This window comes from Lissotriton helveticus, chromosome 7 (assembly GCF_964261635.1).
Source record: "Lissotriton helveticus chromosome 7, aLisHel1.1, whole genome shotgun sequence".
Lineage (NCBI taxonomy): Eukaryota > Metazoa > Chordata > Amphibia > Caudata > Salamandridae > Lissotriton > Lissotriton helveticus.
Genome location: NC_136068.1, coordinates 95,221,726 through 95,249,047, shown reverse-complemented (window position 1 = coordinate 95,249,047; position 27,322 = coordinate 95,221,726). Strand labels below are relative to the sequence as shown.

Genomic DNA, 27,322 nt, shown 5'->3' with positions numbered 1-27,322 from the left:
GACCTCATGGCAATCCCGATGAGCACCCCGACAGTTCCGGTGCTCATGGACGCGGGCTGTAAATCAATTAAGGACCTGGCCCGCCTCCGGCCTCTTTTACTGTGGGCTCGCCTGTGGAGGGTCCCGGAATTAAAATCCTATGCAGACGGGCTGGCAGAGGTAATGCACTCGGATGGCTGGCTGAAGATTAAATGGCTTAGGGACATTAAGCACCTGCTTGGGGACCTGGGATTGGGTTCTTGCTGGTCCACACACTCAGCTCCCCCAAAGGAGACTCTGAAAAAAATATACTGGGAATGGGTTTCCTCAAAGCTCATCAGCAATCCGCATCACTGCAATTCCACCGCAGCTTACCTGAGAATAAAAGATGTTGTTGCCTTTGAACCCTTTCTGGACATTATTACCATCCCAATGGATCGGGCCCTTTATATTAAATTTAGACTAGGGACTTTACCCCTAGCCGATCTCCTCTCCAGATGGAATTCGAATAAGCAGGTATCACGCAACTGTGCCCTATGCACTGACAGACCCGAAACTGTGGCACACTTTCTCTTTGAATGCCCGGATTATGTGCGACCCAGATTTCACTGGCTCAAACCACTTTGTAGAGAGATGGGTACTCGTCAGTATTCGGTGGCTTTACGTATTCTATTAACTGATACAGCTCCTCCCATTGTTTGCGCTGTTTCTAAATTTTTAAAATGGGCCTGGTTGATCCGCTTAAAAAGACTGTCTATATCGATTTAATGCCTTTTTAAATTTATTTATTATGTCTAATTGCTATTTTTACTTGTTGTTTTTAATGTACAGTCTATGTTTTACGATGTGCTGTTTTAAATATCTTTGTGTAATGCTTTTATGATGTATGCATATCGAAATAAAGCAATCAATCAAAAAATGAAACCGAAACATTTCATTTTTCTTTTTTAAATGCATCCTGTTTTCCTTTAAGGAAAAGGGGCTGCTTTAAAAAAAAAACTGCTTTATTGAAAAAGCATTCACAGACATGGTGGTCTGCTGACCCCAGAAGGCCACCATCCCTGCAAGTGATGGTCATTCCTTATCGGGTCACAAATTGCGACCTGCCTCATAAATATTGATGAGGCAGGTCAATTGCGACCCCATTAGGAACCTCAAACAGTGTCTGAGACACTGTTGTACATTCCATTTTGTGAGTTGCAAATTAAGAGTCGCCAAACGTCACAATTTGAAACTCGCAAAATGGAATTTTCATACATCTGGTTGAAATACGTATGCAACTCTTTCTCCGAACTTTTCTTACCAGATATTTTGTCTGCACCGGACACCTTAGCCAAGTCAGATAAGCTGATGGTGAAGTCCCGTTTTCTAGAACTTTGTTTTTATGATCGCGTGAATCAAATCAGGAAACGTTCCTTCCGAGCTAATTATTTTGTTTTTGCATCTGAGTTGGCACCAGGCGCGCAACACCCAAAGGGCTGAAAGGGCTTTAGCTCCCCCCCACCCCATCGTGTGTCTCCGCCTGCGCTGATGCAGCTCGAGCTACTGTGGGCTTAGCTGGGCAGTGTCAGGAGTCTTCTCTCCGGGCACGTCTGAGTTTTTCACAGGTCTGTAAAGACCATATGCATATGTACATACCTTTGTAAATTGGTTACCGAGGCTTCGTTTTTTTCTGGTTCCAGTACCCCCTGGGCCCTCTCTCTGCCTATTCCTTACATTTGTATTTAACTTTTACTGCTGTAGTGTGAGAATGCATTTAATGAAAAGGAATATAAAGTAGGGTTCCCAAAAGACAAATGCCAGGAATTAGTTATTTAAAGAGCCTGCAAAGGCCTCCTCTTGGCAATGATAGGGATATAAACAAAATAGTATGTATTCATTTGTAATGTGACTTTTCTGTCTTTGTTCCCTGTAATTATCAGTCATGGATCATTCAGGCAGCCCTAAAACAACACTAAAAACTGCTTTCTATTTATATTTGCTGTTCCAAGTAGGTACAGATAAGTGCTGAAAATAGGCTTTAAAGTGGACTGCCTATTTTGTACAGCCTGGGACATCAATATAATGAGCTGGCAACCCTAATCACAAGACTGGAAGTTTGTTGCAGGATGAGCACAATATCCATTTCCTCCACCCTCGATCCCCGAACAGGACAGGACTGGGAACACAAACCGGCCTTGGCAATTGAGTCGGACCGGCCGCTGGGTGGATGCACGTGGAAAACATTGCAGCAGCTTTTGGTACAGGGGGCCGATTTTGCAGCACTGCTGTAAAACTTCCCCCTGTACCAAAAACGGCCCCCACTGTTCCAAAACCGGCCCCCACCCTTCCTGCCCACTGAGAAAACGCCCGATGTCCGCTCCGGCCAGTCCGGCCCTGATCCTAAATAATGCTAATAGTTTAACTTATATCTGAAACCGTTCGCCAGCCCTCAATAACATGTGAGTTACTTCAAGTGTCCGGTGATGCACCCTGCATTCAGACAACTCACTCCTCATTCTCACCCTTCATTCTCACCCTTCACTTTCACACTCACCCTGCACACCATGCACTCACACCATTCACCCTACACTCACAGTGATCACAATACACTCACACTAATCATCATGCACTCACACCATTCACCCTGCACTTACACCATTCATCCTGCACTCAGTGACCGCACTGCACTTATGCCACTTGCCATGAACTCACACAGTTCTCCCTCCACTTACCCTGCGGTCACATGAGCACACCACTCACTCTGCACTCACAGGGATCACTCTGCACCCACAATGCACTTGAGCTGTTCACCCAGTACCGCACTCTGCAGTCACATGAGCACGCCACTCACCCTGCACTCATGTGACTTTACTAACCTGCCCCGCCTCACTGCTCGCTCTGCAGTCTCACTCAAACAAGCCCATCACTAACCATACATTAATTCGTCCCACTCTGCACTTACATCCGCACCCCAATTCATATGGCCCCCTCAATCATTCTGCAGTCACTCCTCTCACCCTAATCTCACACTGTTTCATCATTCATCGTGCACTCACACGGGCACTCCTGTCCCCCACACAGTGCAGAGGGTTAATGTGCCTGCTACGAAGAACATGTACCATGCAGATCCTAAAACTGAGTGTGAGTAAACTACGAGTAGCCCAATAAAAAAATTAAATGTTTGTCAGAAAGGGGCTATAGAGAGATGAGGTGCATTATTGGTGAGTGGTAGTAAGGGAATTCATGGAGAAGGAAGAAACTTGGGAGGGGCACAAAAAAAGACTGTTGCGCTGTGTGTGACCACCCTGGCTGGGAGTCTTAACCCCCATCGAAGTTCAGGTCTAGTTGCGCCCCTGGTTGGCACTGTGTAGCCACTCCTGTGTTTCTCAGAAGTATATAGCTATATGCGGAACGGTGTGTGTTTGTCCGTGTGATGGTTTGTCCGAGCAATCCTTGCTGCATTTTACATTCTTTTGCAAATTGTATAGACTTTATTTTATCTTTTCTTAAACCAACCTTAAAAGCCTTAGCGTTTCAAAAATGTACAAAGGCAACCCATTTTCTGCAGCTCCTAGACAGTAGTGATGTGTTATAGTGTCTGCTTAAAACATCAGTCAATAGCACAACATTAATGGGTGCTGAGCAAAGGGGGTTCTATGTCAATAAATCTTATGTATTTTGGGACCTCGACGCTTTTTATGTCTTCAAGTGGCCCATACAGCAAACAAATCTATTGTGTGGAAGTTTTGGCTGTAATATTTTTATATTACTATGCAAATTGAATTACTTGCATCTCTTTTATGGTAACCAAATACGATGACTTGATGGTGATTAGGTTGTGCTTCACACTGGAATGTTGGTAGAGTGTGTGTGTCACACTAGTGTCCACAGAGGGTGTGTGTCACACTCGACTGTGAACAGAGGGTGTGTCGCATTCGACTGTGCATACAGTATATGCGTCACACTGAACTGTGCATAGAGGTTGTGTGTCATGCTGAGGTGACACACACCCTCTGTGCACAGTCGAGTGTAACACACAGTCTCCACACACAATTCAGTGGGTCATTAATCTATTTTGCACACTTCAGTATGCCACAGACATTCTAAGCACAATCCTTGTTACATGCTCTCTAAGCACACTTTAGCGTGACTCATTCTGTTTATTCACAGATCAGTGTCCGTTTAACACTGAGTAATAAAGAGACCACATGTGTAAATGTGACCATTGTAGAGAGGGTGTGTGCCTCATTTAGAACTGCCACTTGCCTACAGGTAGTGATAGTGGCGGCCGGTACAGAACAATGGTGGCGGAGGAAGGGGGGCGGAGAAGGGGAAAAAAAACAGCTGAGGCATGATTTGTCTGAGCGCTGTGGTTCGGTGCTCAGATGGGGACTGAGAGCCTGTGCATGTTCTCCACTTGTGCAATACAGCCCGGTGGAGAACATGCTAAGTGCACATGAATGTTTGGCCGGCCCAAGACGAACATCAAAACCATCACGCACACTTAAGGTTCAGCAACCCCACCTCGTCCCTTGACATCATGGGTGCCCAGCCTCGTCCCGCCCTAACCTGGCTGCAAGATACTAAAAATAAAATGATAACTTCTGTTATTATCATGTTATTTTTCCTTTTACACCGCTCCGAGAGCAGTGGGGTGATGCTCTTCTGCCTTAGCGGAGGAGCCGCCACTGCAAATCGCTAGTGCTTGGCTTGTCATTTTTTCAGCATGGCTGCCTCTGTGCCGGAGCCCGGAGCAGCCTTTCCATGCTGTCAGCATTTTCAGGCACATTGATTACGCACTGCCTACACACTCAGACATGTGCCTGACAGGATTATTGTGAACTATGGAGTGACTTTCTAACACCTTGCACCACAAATACGGCGAAGACATGAAAGGTCTCCACCTTGTTCTGCCACAAACCCTCCTGCTTGTATTTAAAGGGGAAACCCCCACCCCAACAGAACTCGCTAGAAGCACCACTCTTTTAGTGTGGCCTCTCTTTTTGGTGCCACCATCTTCACCTAGCGCCTTGGCTGCTTTTCCAATGCCCAGGTGGCTGCTAGATCAGACTCTTATGTGGCCTATATATTTTTTCCAGAGTCAAGCTTGTGGTCTCACTCTGAGATCCCTGTATGTTGTTAGGGGTTGCCAGGGCAGCGGAGAGAGTAGCTGCCCCCAACTTTGGTCTGGTGCCCTGCCATAATTTAGTAAAAAAACTCAGGGGCTCCACTGAAACCCCTGGAACTGGGAAAGTTTCTGAAGCGTGTTACCATTGAAGGAAGGTGTCTCAGAGTCCTTGCAAAAACATCTTCTGACTGCTCGGTGAGTACAGAATCTGGTCATTTTACCTGTGCAAGGGCCGCCATTATTTCTACCAGGCTTTACATAGAATGTCTTACTATTTTTCCGGACAGTTATAGTTTCACAGCCTATTTATATGGGTTAGTTGTTAAAGCAAACTCCAGTGCAACTCTATGAGACCCTATCTACAGGTAAGACCGTTCTTGAGAAGGAAAAACCGTGTCAGGTCAGACATAAAAGTAGGACTGAAGTCCTTTGTCTCATTTCTATGTCTGGCCTGTCCTATTTTTGCACAGCCCCTTGCATTCATTACACTTATAACTACTCAAATGACATTATTTGTCACAACTCAGTGCATGGTTGAGTGGTGAGTTATAGTTGGTGCTGTCTGGTTAGCGAGCTGAAAAGAGTGAGTAATGTGGTCCCCTACTTATAATAATTTGAAGGTGGTGGATACATTGTAAATAAAGTTATAACTATAACTTCAGAAATTTTAAAGTTTGTGGAGTTTAAACTTGATTGTATAGAGAAAATATGTTTTCCTAACTAGAAGTAAGCTTTAACCTTTTGTGTTTTTCATTGAAATACATATATACAAACACACACACACACATACACCTATATATACACCACACACACACAAAAACAAGGATCAAGACAAGTTATAGTTAGGAAAACGTTTTTTATGTTCGGTATCCAAACCCAATTTAAACTACACAAACATGAGAAATTCTACTGTTATAGTTACATCTTTCATTTCTCGTCTAAGCACCACTTACAAAGTTATATGCCATAATTATAACTCACATTTATACTTATGCAACACCTTAAAATTCAGAAAATTCACACACCTCCATACAGTCTTTTGACATTACTCGCCACACTACATTAACTATAACTTGCCCCTTCTCTGTGCATTGCCTACACCCTTGCATATTACAGACATTAGAGCATGTGAAATCACTGCATTAATAACCTTTGATTTTGGTGTGAATTTCAATGTTTTTCAAATGTTCATAACAAATGTGTAATATTGGTACAGTTCAGTGGAGCGGAGTCTGGTCGACTATAATGAAGGATAGTGTTGTAAATTGTACTGTGGCGCAGTATAATTTGGTATACTGGAGTGGAATAAAGTGGAATAGCTCCCTTCTCTCCTGTCACAAAAGGACAGTGTCATTCGACTTCCCTGCCTGGAAAGAAGGGAGCTTTGAATAATTGAGCTGTTGACACAGAGTATTCTTCACCCCTGGCATTCAGGCTGCAGGCGTACAACTGCAAAATCTACTTAAATGTGTGTGTGTGCGTGTTGTGTGAGTGTATGTGTGTGTGTGCTTGCGTGTGCTAGGCTTGTAAATCTTGCAAATGTACACATACATGTTTACATAAACCTAGCAATGGCAGGATGCTCCTCTGCCCCCTCCTCCCCACTACCTATCTGCTGGGCAGTGACCTTCTCCTGTGATGTCTGGTAGATAACAGAGAAGAAAACAAGTTACTTACCTGTAACTACAGTAATCCAGTATTGGTATCTTTCATAGATTCACATGCCTGAATCATTCCCCGTCGCCGAGGCGGGAGGCGGGACTTCCGCCTCGGCGACGGGGAATGATTCAGGCATGTGAATCTATGAAAGATACCCCAATACTGGATAAGTAGACCATAGCTACTCACCTGTGATCCCCCACAAAAAACTGTAGCCACACAATATTATCTTCTCGCTGTCTTGCACAAGACTATCACCTCAGCACTGCAGCATCATTTATTCACTTTTTGCACCCTTCTCAGTTGTAAATATTATGTGATGTATTTTCATAATATATATCGCTGATCTACAACTGGTGTGTGTGGTTTAAGGCTTTCTGTATGATTCATTCTTTAGGATAATGATTTTGTGTTCTTTAAAAGTTAACACTCTCTAGAAGGTTTCTGAAGGAACCGTTGTTTTCGTTGTCATTCCACAGTTGATGGCAGCTGCAGCTCTGTCATGTGGCATCAGTATCACAGGTGCAATTTGTCACTGCATCGCATGCACATCCCCTATCAGAGAACCAGTGAGGGTTCTTTACAACCCCTTCCTGCACAGAAACAATCCTGCATGCAACACTGGCATCTTTGCACCATGGTGGAAGGGTGGCTGTGTTGGCGCTAGGCTGCCGAAACGAAACCACCGCAGGAGGACAGGACAGAAATGTGCCATTTGCCATTGATACTGCACATTCCTGCCTTTCCCTTTGATGCATCAAAGTGACTTGCTGCACTGCCCTCCGCCAAATTCCCTTCAGTATGCCCCCTGGTTTTCCTCCTCATAGTCTGTCCAGTCACTTGAGCTGCCTTCCTTACCGTATCTTAAGAATCTGACACTCATCTGCACTTCCTCTCCTCCTTGCTTGTAGTACCCTCATCCTGCTCTTTCCTGCCCTCCTCATTTGTATGGTCTGTCCTTCACCTGCTTCACCTTTGTATTTAGGTGTCTGCACCTAATCTGCTCTTCCTCTCCCCCTTCCCTTGCTTGACTGTCAGTCTCTTTCATCATATTTTAAGAGTCTATCCTCACCTACTCTTCCCCCTCCCCCTTGTATTAAAGGGTCAATCCTTCACTTGTACTTCACCCCATCTTTTTAAGATCTTCTCACTTACCCACTATTTCTTCCCTCCTTCCTTGTCAGATTTCCCTGGCTCTTTCTTTACTCCTTCCTTGTCAGATTTCCCTTCCTCTTTCTTCCCTCCTTCCTTGTCAGATTTCCCTTGCTCTTTCTTCTATCTTTCATTGGATTTTCTTGCTGTTTTCCCTGCCTTCTTCTTCATACTTTAAAAGTCTGCCCATCGCTTCTCGTTCTTCCCTCCTTACTCATCATAATTTGAGTCTCAATCTCACCTTTTCTTACTCTCCTCTTTCCATGTCATATATTAAGTCACACCCTCACCTGCTGTTGCTCACTTCTTCCTTTGTCAAATTTTAAGCATCTTTCACTCACTGCCTCTGCCTCCCCCTTCGCCATATTTTAGGAATCCGCCCCTCGCCTTGTGTTCCACCTCTTTCCTCGTATTTTAAGGGTCTGCCATCTCTTGCTCTTCTCTCTCTACTGGTCACCATATTCAGTGACTTTACATTTAACTTATGCCCCACTTCCTTATTTGTATATGAAGATGCTGTCCTTCACCAGGTCTTTCTGCCCCTACTTCAGCTGGCTTCCTCCATCGACCCTCCTTCATTATCTCTGCTCACTCCATGCACTCTTACTCCCTCCGGCATGGTCCTATGTTGAGATATCTTACCACTGATTTTCCTTGGCTTCTCTGCCCCTCATTGTAGGATGTTTTCCTTCTCACAGTCCTGTATTTTAGCAGTTAATCCTTCGCCTGCTCTCTTCTACACTTCCTTAATGTATTGTAGGATTTGTGCTTTGCTCTACCACCCGCACTGTATTTTACGATGTTGTCCCTCGTCTGCTTTTGCTATGCTGCTTTTATTACGTATACGCAGTCTCGCGTAGAACCTGCAAGATGAGTTTCCCATAGTTCCTTTCATTTGATATGCCTACAGAGTTAATTTTATTGTGCCCAACAGTCTGACTGATTGGTTCTCCCACATTTTGTCTCAAAGAAGTGGAGCGACACTTCATTGCACTTACATTTTCTTTGCAAAGTTTTGTATTTCAATGGATATTTAGATCCTTAACACTCACCAAAAACATTTTTGAGTGCCTGTGCAAGTCATGGAATTTTTCTCCCACGCAAATGTTTTACATTATAAGATGCCTAGTGTACACCTCTTGTGTACCTTTTTCATGCATCAAATAGAGCAATAGGCAGAAGTATGGTAATGCTATGCAAGGTTGCATTTTGATGCAAAAGTCCAAATATTACAATAAAATATAGCCTAGCCTTCATGTGAGAAATTGCTTTTCACCTAGTCAACATCATTTCCTCACCCTCCTTGTGTTGCAAACACTGTCCTCACCTGGTCTTCCTCCCCTCCACCTTCCTCGTCGTATTTTAAGATGTTGTCCCTCACGTCGTCCTCTGGATCAATGAGGAGTTGCTTTGTGTGTCGCTCTTTTTCCCTGCGCTTCATCCACACCACGAAGAGCAGGACCATAGCTGAAGCAAGGGAGGAGAGAAACATGCATGAGTACACAGATGGAGCACCCATGTGCCCACTCAACCTCTCACTCCCAGGGGCAGACAAAAGTAAGTTAATTACCTGTAACTGCGGTTATCCAGTATCGGTATCTTTCATAGATTCACATGCCTGAATCATTCCCTGTCATCGAGATTGCTACTCCTAATATGTTCTTTGATATCCCTGTAACTATTCTTACTAGCCTTGGTCTATGAGGCCATCAGCAGGAATCTGAAGTACTTCTTCTGCTAGGAGTCAGAGGCTGTTGATGTTCTTAGATTAGGACAAGGGAGAAAAGGGTGTGTGATGTCAGTTTCACAGCCCCTGGCATTTTGTTGAATGATGCCCACGCAGTACCTCTTTATGTTCTACCTTTATGCATTCCTTACTTAACTGATATGTGTTCACCTTATACAATGGGCGCCTCATTGTCCAAATTAGAAACCCCACTTGAAATCTTTTTCCTCTGACAGGCCAGTCGCTGAACCAGACACGGGTGTAAAAGATGTCCCCTTGCTGAATCATTCCTCTCTTATTTCCCCTACTGTCTTCTACTTTTAGGATAAAGCACCTCTTTCTAAAGGCTGCAAAGGGTAAAGTATGGGCAAAGCCAACAGGTCTCATCTTTGGGACCTACTGGCTTTGCCAATGGTTTTGAGCTAAGCTGCACCGCATTCCTGACACCATGCAGCATCGGTACAGAATTAAGAAAAAGCCTTTGAGGAAGCTGAATGTGTCAGATTGTAGGCATGTGCACCACTCATACCCATGCCAACAAAATGACGCAGCTTTTTTTTTTTCTTTTTGGGGACAGATCCAAGTTGGATTGGTTCTAAAAGGAAAAAGAAGCAATACGGCTTTTTTTTAAGTGGGTGGGGTGGTGGCAACACAGGGCCATGGGTAGATGAGTGACAGCAACATAAAAGACGCGGGGAGGGTGGAGGCAAAACAGAGGGTGCAGGTGGGGAAACAGCATTGGGCACAGGGGCTGGAAGCAACGTGGAGGGTGCAGGTGTCAGGGGCAGAGCAACACAGAGGGTGAGAAAAACGGACGCGAGAGAGCCACGTGGAGCTTACTAGGAGAAGCCCATGGATGAGAAAAAGGAACAGTGAGAGCAACACAGAAGGACCAGGTGTACATTAGGGAAACAGTGGAAAACACATACACTCTCGCAGAGTGCTTACACAAAAAAAGAAAAAAGTAGTGCTGGGAAATAGGGCAGTGGAAGGACACAAGCAATGAATCCATGGACCAGAAAAGGGCCAAACACAAGAAGGGGAAGGAAAACCCAAACAAGTTGAATAATTAGCAAGCAAATGAGAAAGATAATAAGCCTATCAATGGCAATCAGTGGATGGACAGTAAGCCTAAAAACAACACGTCCCTCAACAGCCTGCACGCGATGTCTTGTAGGCAAGACCTAAAAATGAAGAGTGCCAGTACAAAAATACCAACTGGATGAGACTAGCATAAACCATGGCTTGCTGATCACTTACAGGCGTTGGCTTTCAATTGCTGATTCATTCACCTTAATGAAGCATCCAACATTCAGCTCTTTCATTTGAAGTAGTGGAGGAAGCCGCCTCTTTTACCAGGTTGTAGTGGGGTGAAAAGAGCATGGGCTATCATGGAGGGAGGCAGCAGGGTCAGCCTTAACAGCATTACATGGGTATTTGAAGGCATGTGTTCCTCCACTTGGGACACCTTGACGCTGTATAACAGAGGTTTACAGTTATGTTATCCATCTCAGAAGGATGAAAGGCTGAGTTGGACCCACTAGGGTTCGAACCTATGAGCTGGAGGCTTAACACAGATTCCTGGAGTGGGTCAGTCCACTCAGCCATCAGACCCGGTATATAACCAGCTGGGAGGGAAGTGGAGGTGGCGAGCACCGTTATGGCATAGGAATATGGGTGGAATCCGTAACTATAAAAACTGATTTTGTGTCGAGATATAAATGTCATCTGAAATGGTCCAGTCAAACCGGCGAACACCGACCCCATAATTTGCCACCGGACGTGACCTTTAATGCAGCGGATCTGTGCTTTGCTTCATAAACAGCTAAAGCGCCTTTTAGTTTTCCGATCAGAAGAGGGAAAAAAAGCTGCCTCGAAAGGTCATAAATGCGTCTGACCGAGGAGCGAAGGTGTCCGCACCGTTGAGAGTTCATACCACGAGGAAAAGCAATATGGCTCATTACAAGTAATGCTTACCCCGGTGAACAGCCGCCGTGCCCAGGGGAGGGGGCGAGCCCCCGGAGTCTGCGCCCCCTCCCACGTCCTACCTTCTATTGATGTAATGTGCGCACCAGAGGCAGAGGTTAATGCTACTGTAAATACCTGCAGAGTCAGGCTTCACACAGAACCCCTGGGAGGTGCCATTCAGCTCCGCCGCAGCAGAGAAAATTATATACATTTTAAACCGCGAACCTTAGCTTGAAAATGGCGGTCTGGTAACCCCGAGCGATGAGCAGCCGCGGCAGGCTGCATCCAACAATGCGCGAAACATCCCACAGCAAGTATGGCTTCTGGTTTGGATCTATAAGAACTCTCCCTCACGACCCATTTACTTTAAGAATCAAGTTACAGTTTCCACATTCCGGCATTAACAAATACCAGAAAACCAATTTTTACTTTCACTTTTCTTATTTCATTTTATTTATTTATCATTGTATATTTCTTTGTATTTCTTTTAAAACATTGTTTTCTCTTTTTTTAACCACAATTGTATTTGTGTAAATTGATCAGTTACTTTTACAAAATTACAGTATAGCACAATTATTTGTACATAAAACTTCTACTAATAAACGCACACACCTGGTTAGAGAAAACATACAACCCACATCATACATACATACTACATACACACTCTACATACAATGCACTCAGTCTGTACGAGTTAACACGTTTCAGTTGTTTATCTATTGATCTCAGTAGATTCACTACATTCCGTAGGATTCAATAATAGACTTGGTCAACGCGTTTCGGTGGTATAATCGGTGTTAGAAACCACCTTCTTCAGGACCCGTCAGAGTAATGCGTGGGAATCTCTAACCTAGGATTATTCCTTTTTGGTTGTATACCGCCTTTATCTCTTTACAATCTGGGGATCTCTGTTTATTTTCCTCTTGTCTCTCTCGACTTTGTGCTTTTTACAGCCTAATCTAGGTGTGGATTCTGCACAGTTGTAATTTCTTTAATCATCCACTCTTTTTTTTATCCATATTGTTTCCCTTGCTTTGGTATTCTCCTTTTCGTTTTTAATATTATTGGATTATTCTTTCTTCTAGTCTTTCCTTTTTTATTTGTAAATCCAGTGTTTTACCAGACTTTTCAGTGTTTCTCTCTTTCTGTCTTTTAATCCTTTCACCAGAGCCCGTGTCACAGCATCCGTCCACACCTGGCTTCTGGTTTGGAGCCTTGGACTGCACTTCACAGGGAGTATGAGCTGACCAGGAGAGTCATGGTCTTTAGGCAGAAGAATGACGTTTGAAGAGACTCACCATGTACAAATTAAATATAATTCACTCAGCACAAGTGCGCAATGGCACAAATACTTCCAGCAGATTCTATATTCATACACCAAGCATTTAAAGTACAACAACACTTGAAAGCGGGAGTTTATTTTAATGCATCTTTAATCTACATATACTACCTTCCTTTATGCATCTGTATACCTTCCATGTACTTATGGATCTATATTTTTATGACTTTTCTTCTAATTCAGCATATCCAATGCACTACCCTTTTTCTCACCCTATACCTCTACCAATACAACCTCTACCTCCAATCTCGTATTCATGCCAAACCCCATACCACTTTGATACCCAAAATAACCCTTTCTAGACTTTTCCCTCCTCTACCCCTCCTTGCATCATCTCATACCTCTTTTACGATTCCGATCTCCCAAAACAAGCCTTTCTAAACCCTTCCCTCTGACTCTTCCTCCTCCACCTCCCATGTACTCATCCCAAGCCTCCTCTTACCAAAAGAAAGTTCTAAATCCTTCCCTCTTCTATCCCCCCACTGTCCTTTTCAATCCAAATAACAGACTAACATATCCACCACTCAAATTACTTTCATATTTCACTATACTAATTCACCACTAATCCTTTATGGGTTCCGGAGTAACATGCTACTCACCATAAAAGCGATTTGACGCCTCGCCAGGGGTAGTAAGAGCTATATAAATGCAATTACAATACAATAGCACGCCGTCCTTGCAGTACTCTTCCTAATGTCTAACATGACGAGGGTTGCCCATAACTGCAGTGAGAGTCCTCTTACACGTATCATCCGCGGGCAGCTTCTTTTCACACCCGCAGTGGTTGTTATCGTCATCTTCGTGACATTTTATTTGAAGCGGAGTAGAGCTGGTTGGTGGCAGTACTGAAGAGTTCTACTCTTCAGACTCATCTTCTGTTTTCAAGAAGCTGAGAAGGTACCTTTTTGGATGCCATGCCTTCAGGGAGCAAAGTTTTTTTGGCTGGGATCAAGAGCAATGAAACAGCCTTTCTATTAGGTGAAGTCTGATGGGACAGTCAATGGTATTGTTGTTGGCGCAGGTGCTGCTGCCAATGGGGGTGTTGCTGATAGAGGAATCCTTGATGGTACAGAAGGCACTGCAAATTCTCAAAATAACCGCAGTAAGGCTCTTATTTTATTTTACTGAGGGCCATTCTAAAGCTAGAACCTAGCGCAGAAGCACAGCAGATTTCTGTGCATAGCAACAGAATGTGTGCCAACGCGATGGTAGAGAGACTTGCAGAACATGTGAGTAGAGAGCGACATGCACATGTGAGGACACAGAAACATGCGGTCCCATTTACAGTGACAAGTAAGGCAATAGATGCATACGAATAAAGAGAAGCAAGACTGAGGTATGAGATATGGAGGGACGTGGTACAGTCAGGACCGGTAGAAAGACTGCAAGGAATCGGCTTTTGAGACATTTTCTGATTTGCATGCCTGAGGTGCACAGGGAAGCTAAAGGTTTGCTCTTCTCCAAGGCTGCAAATAATCCAGTCTGCAACCATTGCATTCCCTTTTTAATAAGGGCTGGCCCCTCCCAGCAGCATGTGGGTCGCAGAGGTATTTGTGTGCGAAATTCTGGGAAATATCATTGTATTTACGTTGAGGATGCCAAGGGCAAGTACTACTATTCCAAAGAAAGGGCTTGCTTCTGAAGTCCCCGGCTGCACGTGGAAATAACCTATTTTAATTGAAGTTCTGCCATTGGAATGGTTTGTTTCTATGATGTGCTGCTTTGGGAAATGCATTTATCGGAGCACTGGGCTACCCCAACATTTCCTCTGTTTTAATTAGAGAGGTGTTGTGGGAAAGCACCTACAATATACATGGTTCTGCCTCCGGTTGATGTCTACAGTGGTGAGTAAAGACTAGACATATGTTACAACCTACAGATAGATCGTTTGTTGCAACTACACGCTGCAAAAGTGTGTGCTACTCTGTTTCCTAATTGTTTATCATAATTTCGACTATTTTTAACAACCTGGCATAAAGAGATGGTCCCCTCTTAGAACTCTTTGCCAGTGATGTAGGTAGGCATTCTTACAAGGCATCAACTGTGATCTTTTTTTATTACACCTTTCAATTTATGCTATTTATGAAGGGCCCCACCATTGATAAAGATCTAGGGCCTTATTTATGAGGGCTTGCGTCAGTTTTGCGAGGCCAGTGTGTCACTTTTCGTGACGCATTAGCGGCGTAAAACATGCCCACTGTTGAGCCCTATTTACAAAGTGACGCATCTAAGCAGATGCGTCACTTTGTAAACAACTGCGCTACATTATACCTGCCTCAGGTATAATTTATGCAGGGGTGGGCGTTCCCAAGTAAGCCCTGTAGAACTGATGCAGTGAAATCTGAGATTTCAGTGCGCCGCTTCTAGGTCGCAAATGCATCAATATCTTACACCTGCCTCACATCAGACGTAAGACTGACGCAGGCCCTTTCCAATGGGGCTTGCCCCATGGAAAGGACACCTTGCTGGAGATGCGTCACTTTTGTGACATACTCCAGCAATGCATCACTTTTGCGGAGACCGATAAGTCAGAAATACTGATGTATCTGTAACTCCTTGTGACATGATGCGTGACAGTAGATATGACGCATCCATCATGTTGCAAGGAGGGCGCACTGGGAAGTGACGCATGGCTGCTTTCACGCAGCGACGCGTCACTTCTCATAAATGAGGCCCTTAAAGGTTTGCATCTTTTGTCTATTACAGAGTAACTTTCACCTTGTGTGAACATTTTTCTTCCTGTTTACGGGTGTGCAATATTCTAGCACCCACTTTGTAAACAAATTAGTGGACCTGCTGAAGCTTGAGGACTACAGCGGTGTGGTGGCGCAAGAATTCCACCGCAGAGGCTCCAGCTCACGTCTCTTCAAATTCCTAGGTCTGCTTCTCCCAACTAAAATGGGAACAATTGTCAGGCTTTAGGAGAATCCCCACCACGAGAGGCCTATCAGAGCCTTTTAATGGCCGCTTGGGCTGGGGTAGAGTCACTCATGATTTTTTGCGTAGCAGCAGTTTGGTTGCAAACTATGTAAAAGGGGGTGTGCCTTATAACCATACCAATAGCATTATTCCGCCTGACCAAGAGTGTTGCATTTGTTGGTAGTTTCCAGTTGGCAAGTGTAGAGATCACAGAGCAACTCCTCGACTTGCAATAGTCAGCACAAACACATTTCTTCAGAGGCATTTCCTTTATGTACCAATATTTCCAGATATCTTAGTTCAAATGTATCACAACTCCCAGAATGCTCAAGGGTTTCAGAGGCAAGTCCAGGTCTAGAACACTGCATCCTTAGTGGCATGGAGTCATCTGGTGAGTTTAACCACAAGTGAAATATAACCTCCTAATCCCTGCTGAACCTGGTCCCTTCATAGCAGGCTGGGTTCTCACGTAATAGTGGTTTCAAAAACATTATGGGTTGGCTCTACAAGTATGGGTTGGCTCTACCTGATTCCTCGTATGTGTACCTTGACTATATAGATATATATTTCTTTGACGTATGTAGATGTGGAGTTAAGAATAGTAAATCTATGCGTACTAGCATGCACTAACCTTCTCCATATTTTGGCCCTCGATATTTTGCCTATGATACTATGGTAGCATGATCTGTTTGGAACCATGGTTTGACATACAACCTGTAGCAGTGGTGTAGCAAGGGGGGTGATTCGCCCAGGGCGGCACGAGTTTTTGGTGCGGCGGCACAAGTTTTTGGTGCGGCGGCCCTCACCTGAGGCCGCTGCGGTACGGCAAAAGCAGGGACCGCCACAGGCAGCAAAAGTTCTAGCTACGCTACTGACCTGTAGGCCGCCAAAGAGGTAGCCATCGATCCGCCGGTGTCAGCCTGTGTGCGCACAACATCAGTTTAAAACAAAATCGCACGGAGGCTGCATTGGGAATGAGCCGACCTTTTCTGTCAGCTTGTTCTACTGAGCAGTCAAAATACATCATGAACAGCAAAACAGTGTCAAACTTTTTTCCAAAAGAGAACCTACTCTCGACAAATTAGCGGCTTTCAAGTCTGATGCATACTTCGAAAGCTTTTGAAGGCGAGAACATCCGAGCATTAGAGAGAGTGTCAGAAAATATGTCTTGACGATGAACACCCAAAACAAACGTGCCACAGTGGATGTGACTGAAAGGAATAAAGAGGTATTACAATCCACTTTCAAACCAAATCCATTGAAGCTGAAGGACTTTCAAGTGCTGCAAATCAATTTGTGCTGAGAGGGGTGGGATCTGCTTACCATGGGTAATTCTGTTCTACGTTCCCTCCCTTGACGGCATATTGCCCGCGCAAGTGGTGACGGCTTAGCTGGGAGGGTGGGAATAGTGTAATCGCACAACTTACGTTGAGTAAAGTCCAAGCAACCAAACCTAGTCATGATAGCAGCAATTGCCAAGGAGTTCCTTGACCATCCAGCAAGGTCGTCCAACCGAGGCACACAGGGGTACATGCCAGATTTGTAGGATAATCACTGACTATGTAAATGAGTTGCATTTAGATCCATGGTTTGTACATTTCTTTAATGTGGAGGTACTGAAAATGTGGCGCGGGTCTGTGCCTATGTTAGACATTCCTGCCTTGCAGTCATAGGGGACATTTATAGTGTCATTAGGTTCACAGAGGACTTGTCGTATACCGAGTACATGTATTGCTGGTGGTGTGATATTTCTTTCAATAGGTGTTGCGTCCATAGAAGACAAAACACGCCTAGGATACTGCACCTATTCAAAGACACACCTGATCGCTTGCCTCAATGACATCTTCTGCATGGGGAGTGCCTGGCACAAAGAGGGAAGATGAGCCATGAGAAAGGAGAGCGGGGGGATGGAGGAGAGAGGTTAGATTTTGATGCCAAGTTGTTCCATATCTAGTGACACGTTCAGTCAGTACTGTCATTTTATCAAAGTATAATTTGCCTTCTGGAAGATGAGATGAAAGAGGACATGAAAGGAGAGCAAGAGAGAGCAGCATGAGTTAATAAGAGGGGTGTGCAGAAAAAAACCCTAACCCCATGAAGTAGAAAAGCCATCAACTATGCACTTTGCTAAGTTATCGGACAATACTTGATGTATAGTTTCAGTTTACCCGACCTATTTCCTCCAGCTGAATGTCCTGCCAACGAGGACTGAACATCAGACTATAAAAAATTGTTGATCCCCGCAGTCGCTTAGGTCTGACTTAGCCAAGATTGGCCGTGGGAAAATACAATGGCTGTCACTCAGCAGCCATTTCATCTCATTTTCCTTTTGCCAGAAGCCCTGCCTCGAATTGGGAAACTTTTTCCAATGTGATTTTTACATCGCAGTGCCTTTACCACACATTTATTATCACACAAGTTTTTACCACGCATGACTTTACCACACATTTAAGGTAAGTTTGAGGGTTTGGAGGTTCTCCTCCCAAAAAGATGAAAAAAAACCATATATATGTGTGTATATATATATATATATATATATATATATATGTGTGTGTGTGTGTGTATATATATATATATGTGTGTGTATATATATATATATATATATATATGAAGAAAGCAGTCCCAACTCCGTCAAGTAACGGCGGAATATAGTAGGTCTGGACCTCAGAAATCTCACACAATGCAGCGAAATATAGCCAGCAAAATAATCACTACTCGAAATGAGTTAGAAGGAAGACGGTTTATTCCATAGAAGATGACGCGTTTCGCTCCACAGGGGAGCTTGTTCATATATATATGTGCGTGTGTATATATTCACTAAGGGGTAGAGCGTAATTTTTGTCAGATTAAAACAAAATAGTCGCCCTCCTTCTTCTTTTTCCTTTTTAATCAGGTTGTGATCTCTTCAGAATAAAAATAATTCTAGAGTATTCCCTTACCTGTTTTAACCCACACACCACGTCTACATCTTACCAGGCCCCTCACACCGACGGCACCTATTCGGAAAGGAACAAAAGATCTCCGATAAAGAGCCCCTTTATGGGTGCCCGACAAGCATTGCAGTGCCGGCTCGACGAGGAGCAGACCCATATGATGAAGCATGACACCTAGCTTGCTGGGTGTGTGAGGGTCCTAGTTCCGAAAGTGGGGCTTCGGGCGGTTTACATGCAGGAGCCGCAAAGGGTTCCTAGGAGCCCGCAAGTCCACCAAGTAGGTGACATCAGTCTTGCGCTCCACCACCTCAAAGGGTACGGTCCACTTATCTTGGAGCGCACAGGGCTCCACTGGGGACATCACCCACACTTTCTGACCAGGCTGAAGCTCAATCAGAGGAGTGGCATTCTGATCGTACCACCGCTTCATCTACTCCTGGCTGGCTTCCAGATTCGCCTGAGCGAGTTACCTGAAATTCCGGGTTTGGTTTCTGAAGGCCAGAATGTTGCTATATACATCCTGGGAAGGTTTCCTGGGAGCTTCCTCTCAGCCTTCAGAGGTCCTCTTATCGGGTGTCCATAAAGAAGTTAAAAGGGGCTGAACCCTAGGGAATTCTGTGGCACCTCTCGGTAAGCAAAGAGAAGGCATGGCAAGAGGACATTCCACTTATGCCTCCTGGGTTCCTCAAGACCCATAACTAAACCTTTAAGGGTTCGGTTGAGTCTCTCCACCAGCCCATTACCTTGCGGGTGATAGGGAGTGGTGAACTTGTATGTTACACCACACTCCTGCCACAGGGACTTCATATACTTGGAAATGAAGTTTGTATCACAGTCTGAAACCACCTCTCTGGGGAACCCCACACAGGAGAAAATCCCCATCAACGCACAACCCACCATGAGGGCAGTAACCGACCGGAGAGGGAAGGCTTCTGGGTACCGGGTGGCATGGTCCACCAAGACCAGGATTAACCTGTTGCCCATGGCTGTCTTGTGATCCAGAGGCCCCACAATGTCAATGCCCACCCTTTCAAAGGGGGTGCTGACCACAGGGAATAGCTGGAGAGGAGCCTTGTGAATCCTCCCACTCTTTCCACTTGCCTGGCAAGTCTGGCAGGTCCTGCAATGAGTGTCTGAACTCTTGCGCATCTGGGGCCAATAAAAGTGGGTGACAAGCCGTTCAAAGGTCTTGTCCTGCCCCAAATGGCACATCATGAGCCAGCCCCAGTAGGAAGGCTCTGAAGCGCTGGGGTACCACCAGCACACGGGCTGACCCAGGCTCAGCAACCTTAGGCTCACTATACAGGAGACCATTCTTCCAGTAGATCCAATGTGATCCAGACTGATCACCTGCTGCCTGGTTTGTGGCCTGTTGGCGCAAACACACAAGAGAAGGGCACTTGTTCTGCTCCTCACAGAACTCTTCCCTGGAGAGACCTCCTTCTTGCTGCCAATGGGTCAGCTCAGGCAGGTCTCCTAGTTCAGTAACCTGCTCCCCTGTAGGTTCAAGGGCATCCCCCTCATCTGCCTCCTCCTGGACCGTGGGAACTTATGGGGACAGTTTCCAGTGCCCCATACCTCTTCTCTTTAAGGCAGGTACCTGGGCCACTCTCTCGGGCTCCAGGTCTTCTTGAAAACCCTTACTGGCTACCATTGACCGAGTGGTCACACATGCCCACTCAGGCAGACCCAACATCTCCAAATGAGATTGTTTCTCCACCTTAGCCCAAGGGGAGATTTCCAAGTTGTTGCCCAACAGACAGTCAACGAGCATGGCTGGCCTCACTGCTACTTGAAGGGTACCGGAGACTCTCCTCCCCCCACTCAACGGGGGGCAGGGGGGTCACAGTGGCTCACAGTGGCTCTCTGAGTTGGCAGCTGCAAATTATGTGTTGCAACGGTTGGAGGATTGATTTGTCAGGATTGAGAGTGGGGTCTAGTTCGTTGATTTGGTGTAGGCAGGCCATGGTGGGCACCTCTACGGATTGGTTGGAAGGAACCTTGACCAACCAGTCATCAAGATATGGGAACACTTGATGTCTTTGTTGCCTGAGGAAAGCTGTTACAGGTGCTAGGCATTTCGTAAAAATGTGGGGGGAAGACTTGAGACCGAAAGGCACACCCGGAATGTATAGTGGCTGCCAGCTACCATGAGACTGAAACATTTCCTGAGTTTTAATTGAATGGTGATATGGAAATGTACGTCCCAAAGGTCTAGGGATGACAAGTAATATCCTTTGTTGAGGAGTTGCAACATACCTTGCAATGTATCCATGCATAATGACTGTTTTTTTAGGTATTTTTTTGAGTTTTCTTAAATCCAGAATTTGTCTCCACTGCTTTGACTTCTTACGGATTAAGAAGAAATGGGAGTAGAAACATTTTCTGCTCTGAAATAAGGGAACTCTCTCTATAGCCCAATTATTTTGCATGATTTTGATCCCCCACTTGAAAAGGCGTAGATGTTTTTGGATGGAAGGTTGAGGTGGGGTTGGGGTGGTGTTTGGATGAATTTCAAAGAGTGTCCAAATTGAACCAGATCTAGAACTCATTGGTTGGTGGTTATCTGTTTGCAATGGTGCAGATAGTTGGTTATTCTCCCTGCTACCTTGGCTGGAAAAGGGAGGGAAGTAGCCAGCGCCAGGATGAAGTCGTTGTCTGCAGCTGGTATCCTTGCCTTGTCATCCAGATTTTCCTCTGGGAGGAGGTCTGTTGTAGGCTGCTGATGGTGGTTGTCATTGGTGGTATTGGTACCAAAATGGTTGGTTAGTGGAGGAATATGGGGGATAGTGGTATTGTTGGTATCCCCCCTCTATAAGATGGTTGCCCTCTTTCTTGAGCGCCACGAAAGGGAAGCTGTTTATATTGTAGGTCCCCAATGACTTGGCAGTGTCTGTGCCCGTTTTTATTGCCTGGAGAGCATCATCAATGTGTTTCCCAACAAAGCCTCTCTCTCATAAGGTAAATCTGATATTTTGGTCTGGACATCGGCATGAAAGTTGTTACTTTAAGTCATCCTTGACGGCGTAATACCACTGAACCAGTCAGCTGACTGATTCCAGTGGTGGCAATGTCCATAGCACAATCGATTATCTCGGACTATTGGCGCACAACTTCTAGCAATACTTTTTTTCCTCCCTTTGTTGTTGTCTGGAAGCTTGTCCAGATACAGGGCAATTTTAGACCAAATTTTCCGATCGTGTCAGCCAAGTAGAGCCAGGGAATGTGCTGCTCTCACTGTGAGCACCGACCTGGCTAAAAAACGCTTCCCGATGTTAATGAGGCGCCTACCCTCTTGTTCTGGAGGTGCTGATAGGGGTGTGGAAGGATTCCTGGATCTTCGTTGTGCCGCCTGGGAAATGACAGAGTCTGGTTTGGGGTGACCTGTTGGGCAGGCTGGTGCATCATCCAGGTCCTTGTATTTTTTTTTTTTATCAAGTCATGGCAATTCTGCTGGTACTGCGGCTGGGTTGCACATAACCTTTAAGCCCTCATCCCATATGTAATCATTGATGAGCATGGCCCTGACCAATTTCCGAAAAGGTTCCTTGAAATCATAAAGGAAACAGTGATTTTGTTTTGTGGGCATTGTTAACTCAAAACATGTTGGTGCTCTTTCTAAGAGGTTGTGGAACACTGAAACCTCCGGAGGAGAATCCACTAGGGGAGGTGATGGAGATGACAGCATTGGCAACATGTAGTAATTCCACTCATCATGGTGGTCATGGAGTATACCTTCTTCTCTTGTCTCCTGCGACGTGGTGAGATCATGTAGTTGAACTTCTTATGGAGAATGGACTACTGATGAAGGCGGAGGTAAATGCTGCGGAGGAGTTGATGGCTGAAGAGGCACTGAAGCGGTCATAGCTGGGTAGTGTTGACCAGGAGCAGGTGCTGGAAGAAACCTTTTCCTGTAATCTGACAGCATGAATTGTACGTCCAAAACAAGTACTGATGGAAGACATACCATGTCTTCTTGGTATTGTTGAAGGTGCTGGTAGTGCTCCTACAGGGAATAATACTCTTGCTCACAGCAGTCACCCTCATCAGAATCGTCCTGGAATTTGACATGAATCTTGGAAGGGCTACATGCTGCACCAAAGAGACTTTCATATTGAGAGTCTTCATAAACCAGGATATGGGAAGGCACCTTTCTTGGAGCTGTATGTTTACCCGTCCAAGGTGCTGCTGTGTGCTTGGGTCTGCCTAAAACTCCAGGAGTTGCTCTCTGGATTGTCCCCCTGAGCAGCCCTCTGTTTGCCCCACCAGGGTGCTGCTGAGTGCTTGGGTCTGCCTGGGGCTCCAGGAGTGGGTCTCATGACCAGCCCCCAGCGCCGCCCGAGTGCTGCGGATCTGTGGAGCTTTGCCCCTCTGAACTTTAGATACAAGGTCTGCCCTACCTCCCCCATATGCAGCAATTTTCAGAAGCAGGGACATCGGTCACATCCTCGCATCATGCCTGGAGTTGCGCCGCTCGCACTGCCAACCCCTCAAGCCTGCGTCCTTGCAGTAGCTGGAAGGCCTGTCGTCCCTCACAGGTAGCTGCTGTTACACCGGTTTGTAATGCTGGTAAGCTGCCTTTCGATTATGTTTTTAACTCGCAGCACAAATATCACTATTGCATTCTGTTGGGTATTGGTTTTAAGTAGGACGCCTCTTCACTGAGGCAGCTGTGCGCTATACAAAACTACCTAACAATAACAACTTCAACTTAGACATTTATAATTTAAGCCAAACTATTCTAAGCTGTCTTCCTTGAGAATGTCCGCTTTTAAATGTACTTTTTAAAAGTAATTCATTTGTCATCCTGTACCTTAATTACTTTAGCATTTGAAAAGTGTAATAAAATGTGGTTGGTCAGATTCAACAGGGAATGCTTTAATTTAAATAGCAAAGCTGCATATATACTACGCTTATCAATGGATATTATGTTAAGTGTGCTGGTGAATGTTTTCAACTATTATGGTGGGTGTAACCTCACCTTTTTATGTTCCGACATTTGTACGACAACTTATCACAACACTGCTGTCCCCTGATCACTTTTCAGCCACTATTGGCACCGCCCTGGCACTCGGCCTGCAGTCCCTGTGCACGAAGCGGCTTTCATGCATGCCAGTCAGCCTCGCCTTTGCAGCCACTTTGTGAGTCACCCTGCCCTGACTCTACTTGTACCATGTGTGCCCCAGACCACCTTGCTTTTCCACTCCAGCCCATTTATGTGCCCCCATTCCCTGGAGGTCCTCTGTGTTGCCAGCCCTACAGCCCTGGTGTGACATCGACCTCCCCTCCTGCTGGGCAAACGATGTGCCACTGTTCACACTACAGTCCCTCTGCATGCCATTCACCTGTCCTAATGCTGCTCTGTGTCTCTCACCCCCCTCCCTCAGCACTTTCTATTTTGCATGCCTGCATCTCTAGCCTTTCTTTGTGCCTCTACTACTTTGCAATGCCTCTTTATGGCCTACTTTGTGCAGCCCCTGTGGGTTGCCCTTCCTCAACTTTCCTATCTGACAATGTGCATCCCTATCGTCCACAACCCCCTAGACTGCTGCCACTGCATCGCTAAAGACTTATAAGGTCCCAAAGGCGCGACCGATTGCATTGCAAATGCTTGTTTTAAGTGTCCTGGAACCCATGTGTGAATAATCAGATCCACCTTGGTCCTGCCAATGTGACAAATGGATAAGGCTCAATCTTAAATTGTTTCAAGGTTCATAGATTTAAAGGAAAGAAAGAAAGGTTGTACGGCTAAGAAGGGCCTCCATGCACAGTAGCACACTCTGCTTTGCGTAGCCATAGGGTAGTAAATGAGTAACACCACGTCCTGCTCTCGGTGAGACTCTGGGCTTTGCCAGGTTCTGCTTAAGGTTGGTAGTTTATTATCTATTAGTCTAGCCAAGGCACACATGTACCCCCTTGAAAGCCCCTTCTTGTAGAATGATCAAAAAGTTGCACATTTGTGGATACACCAACCTTGGGACAATTTTCAAATCCCACAAGCATCTGTTCCCACCATGACATCTGGTCTATTATCACACAGTAGATGTGTTTCTGCATCAAAAGTGGGCAACTGTCACACAGTAGCACATGTATGCCAAAGCCACCTCTGGACTAGTCACACAATGCGCCACTTGTGTGCCCACAGCAAACGTGGACAACTGTCACACGGCAGTCCATGTGTGGCAACGAGTCCTGTGGACTAGTCTCACACCGGACCCCTTGTGCAGCCACATCTAATCATGAACACTTTCACACATGAGCTCCCTCCAGTCTTATGCAATTTCACATCCTGGACCACCCAATGCTGGACAAGGCTGACTGGACAGTACTCACTCAGCAGGATGATGATGCATATTAAGATGGCAATGATGGCACCCGTGCCCAGTCCCGCCGCGGCCACAGCCCCGATGGTGGTGCAGTCGCCATTCTCGTCGCATGGGCACACCTTGACTTTTATGATGGAGGTGTTGAACATAGGTGGGTTCCCAGAATCTGTTACTATCACTGGTACATCATACACCCCTGCCTCCAGATACGCGAGCTGTAGACTGAGCTGTGCGTAAGTGCCTGGGGAACAAAAGGTTAAAAAAGAAACAGCAGCTTTAGCCACTTCCCAGAGAGGGCACAAACAGCACTATGCACATTCACAGCACGTTTAGCAAACAAAGCTGATCATTTGTGTGTTTTGTTGTATATTAAATACTGATAACAGATTTGTCCATCACTGATTAGTAGAATTAAGGGTGTGGGCTCGATACAGGTTCAAGGTTGAAAGTTCAAGTGGGTGAAGTCTTCTAGAATACAGATTACCCACACTGTGCACCAATGCCAGCTTCTCAAACAATCTGCATAGAGTGCCTCTAATATATATATTCATATTCCAGATTGATCAATTCATAAATGTCGGGAGTCTCGTATAAGTGTACCTCTGATTCTTGCTTGCTTAAATAAAGGCCTGCGCCCACAACCACGCAAAGCATCAATCAAACACATATATCTATATATATAAAAACGAATGTATGTATTGTCTGTCTGTCTGTCTGTTTGTCCTTTATGCATTACTACACCATTCATCCGATCGCCATGAAACTTTGGAAAGTTGTTGAGTACACTCCTGCGAAAGTTTCTGGCATCATTTTTTTTAAATATGGGTCCCCCAGGGCCCTCATAATCTTTTGAATACTGATGTACGCACAAGACAGAAAAACAAAAAATCGTGTATCCACAAGCACTCGAATAAATAAATAGAATTAAAACGACACTTTGAAATGTTTTCCATATTAAAATGAATAAGTCTCAATAAAAATGACACAATGTAGACACAAGCGTAAGAAGCAACAAGACCTCGTAACCTTAGAACAGGAGTTGCAAGCAGCAGACACCGAGCATATGACTGACCCAACACTCGCTTCGGCACACACCCTTCACTTAAAACAACAACAATATAGGGAACACCTTAGTCACGAGACGATGATAGCCCTCACGGCAACCAGACACAAAATCTATGATGTAGGAGATGAAGCAGGGAAGTTATTGGCCTGGTTGGATAGACGGGAGCGTGGCACCAGGACTATAGCGCAACTGCGGACTGCCAAGGGCCATCTCACGACGGACCCGGGGGACATAGCACACGCACTAGCAGGACATTTCCGGGCGGTATACACTTCATCCTCGATTACATCAGAGGCTGAGGCAGTGGCTTTTCTACAAGACATAGCAATGCCTGGACTTGCGCCGGAAGCCTCTTTGGAGCTTGAGGCCGAGCTCGCGGCAGAAGAGATGCGCGCTGCTATCAAATCGTTACAGTCGGGTAAAGCACTGGGACCCAACGGGATCCCGATGGAGCTATACAAACTTATGGCAGATACTCTCTGCCTTCACCTACTTGATATGTTCAATGATAGACTGGAGAGGGGCAGCTGCCTTTGGATCAAATAATGGCCACGATTGTGGCTATTCTGAAGCCCGGGAAACCGCCATCTGAGTGTCTCTCCTATCGCCCAATCTCGCTACTCAATGCGGAAGCAAAAATACTAGCCAAAGTGCTCGCAAATAGATTACAATCGCACCTTCCAAATTTAATTCATACGGACCAATCAGGCTTTATGCCGCACAGAAATACAGCACTTAATCTCAGGCGCCTACATTGCGCGTTGGCTCGGACGCATGTCCTATTGGAACCGTCGGCGGTCCTTTCCCTTGACGCGAGAATGGCCTTTGACATGGTGGAATGGGCCTACCTTTTTGCGGCGCTTCCGCACTTGGGCTTTGGCCCAAAGTTTTGTGCGTGGATCCGGCTCCTTTACACCGAACCGGTGGCATGTGTGGCGGTGAATGGGCATCTATCTGAAGCTATACCGTTGGCAAGAGGGACTCGACAAGGCTGCCCTTTATCGCCGCTTCTTTTCGCGCTGGTATTAGAGCCCCTGGTGGCGCGGCTTAGGGGGACCCCTCTTCTGCGAGGTATTAAATGGGCGGAGGGATGGGAGGACCGAATGTCCCTCTACGCTGATGATATTCTGGTGTATCTTACAGAC

General features: G+C 45.5%; 1 protein-coding gene across 1 annotated transcript in view; it reads right to left on the bottom strand.

The window, feature by feature from the left end:
• CDH4 (cadherin 4) overlaps positions 1-27,322 on the bottom strand; it is a 748,299-nt gene that overhangs the window by 39,550 nt on the left and 681,427 nt on the right. Inside the window, exons 11-12 of the mRNA XM_078651582.1 lie at positions 25,119-25,352; positions 9,228-9,367 (exon numbers count right to left, since the gene is read on the bottom strand). Of these exons, the coding sequence (XP_078507708.1) occupies positions 9,228-9,367; positions 25,119-25,352 (374 nt within the window). The remainder of the gene's footprint in view (positions 1-9,227; positions 9,368-25,118; positions 25,353-27,322) is intronic.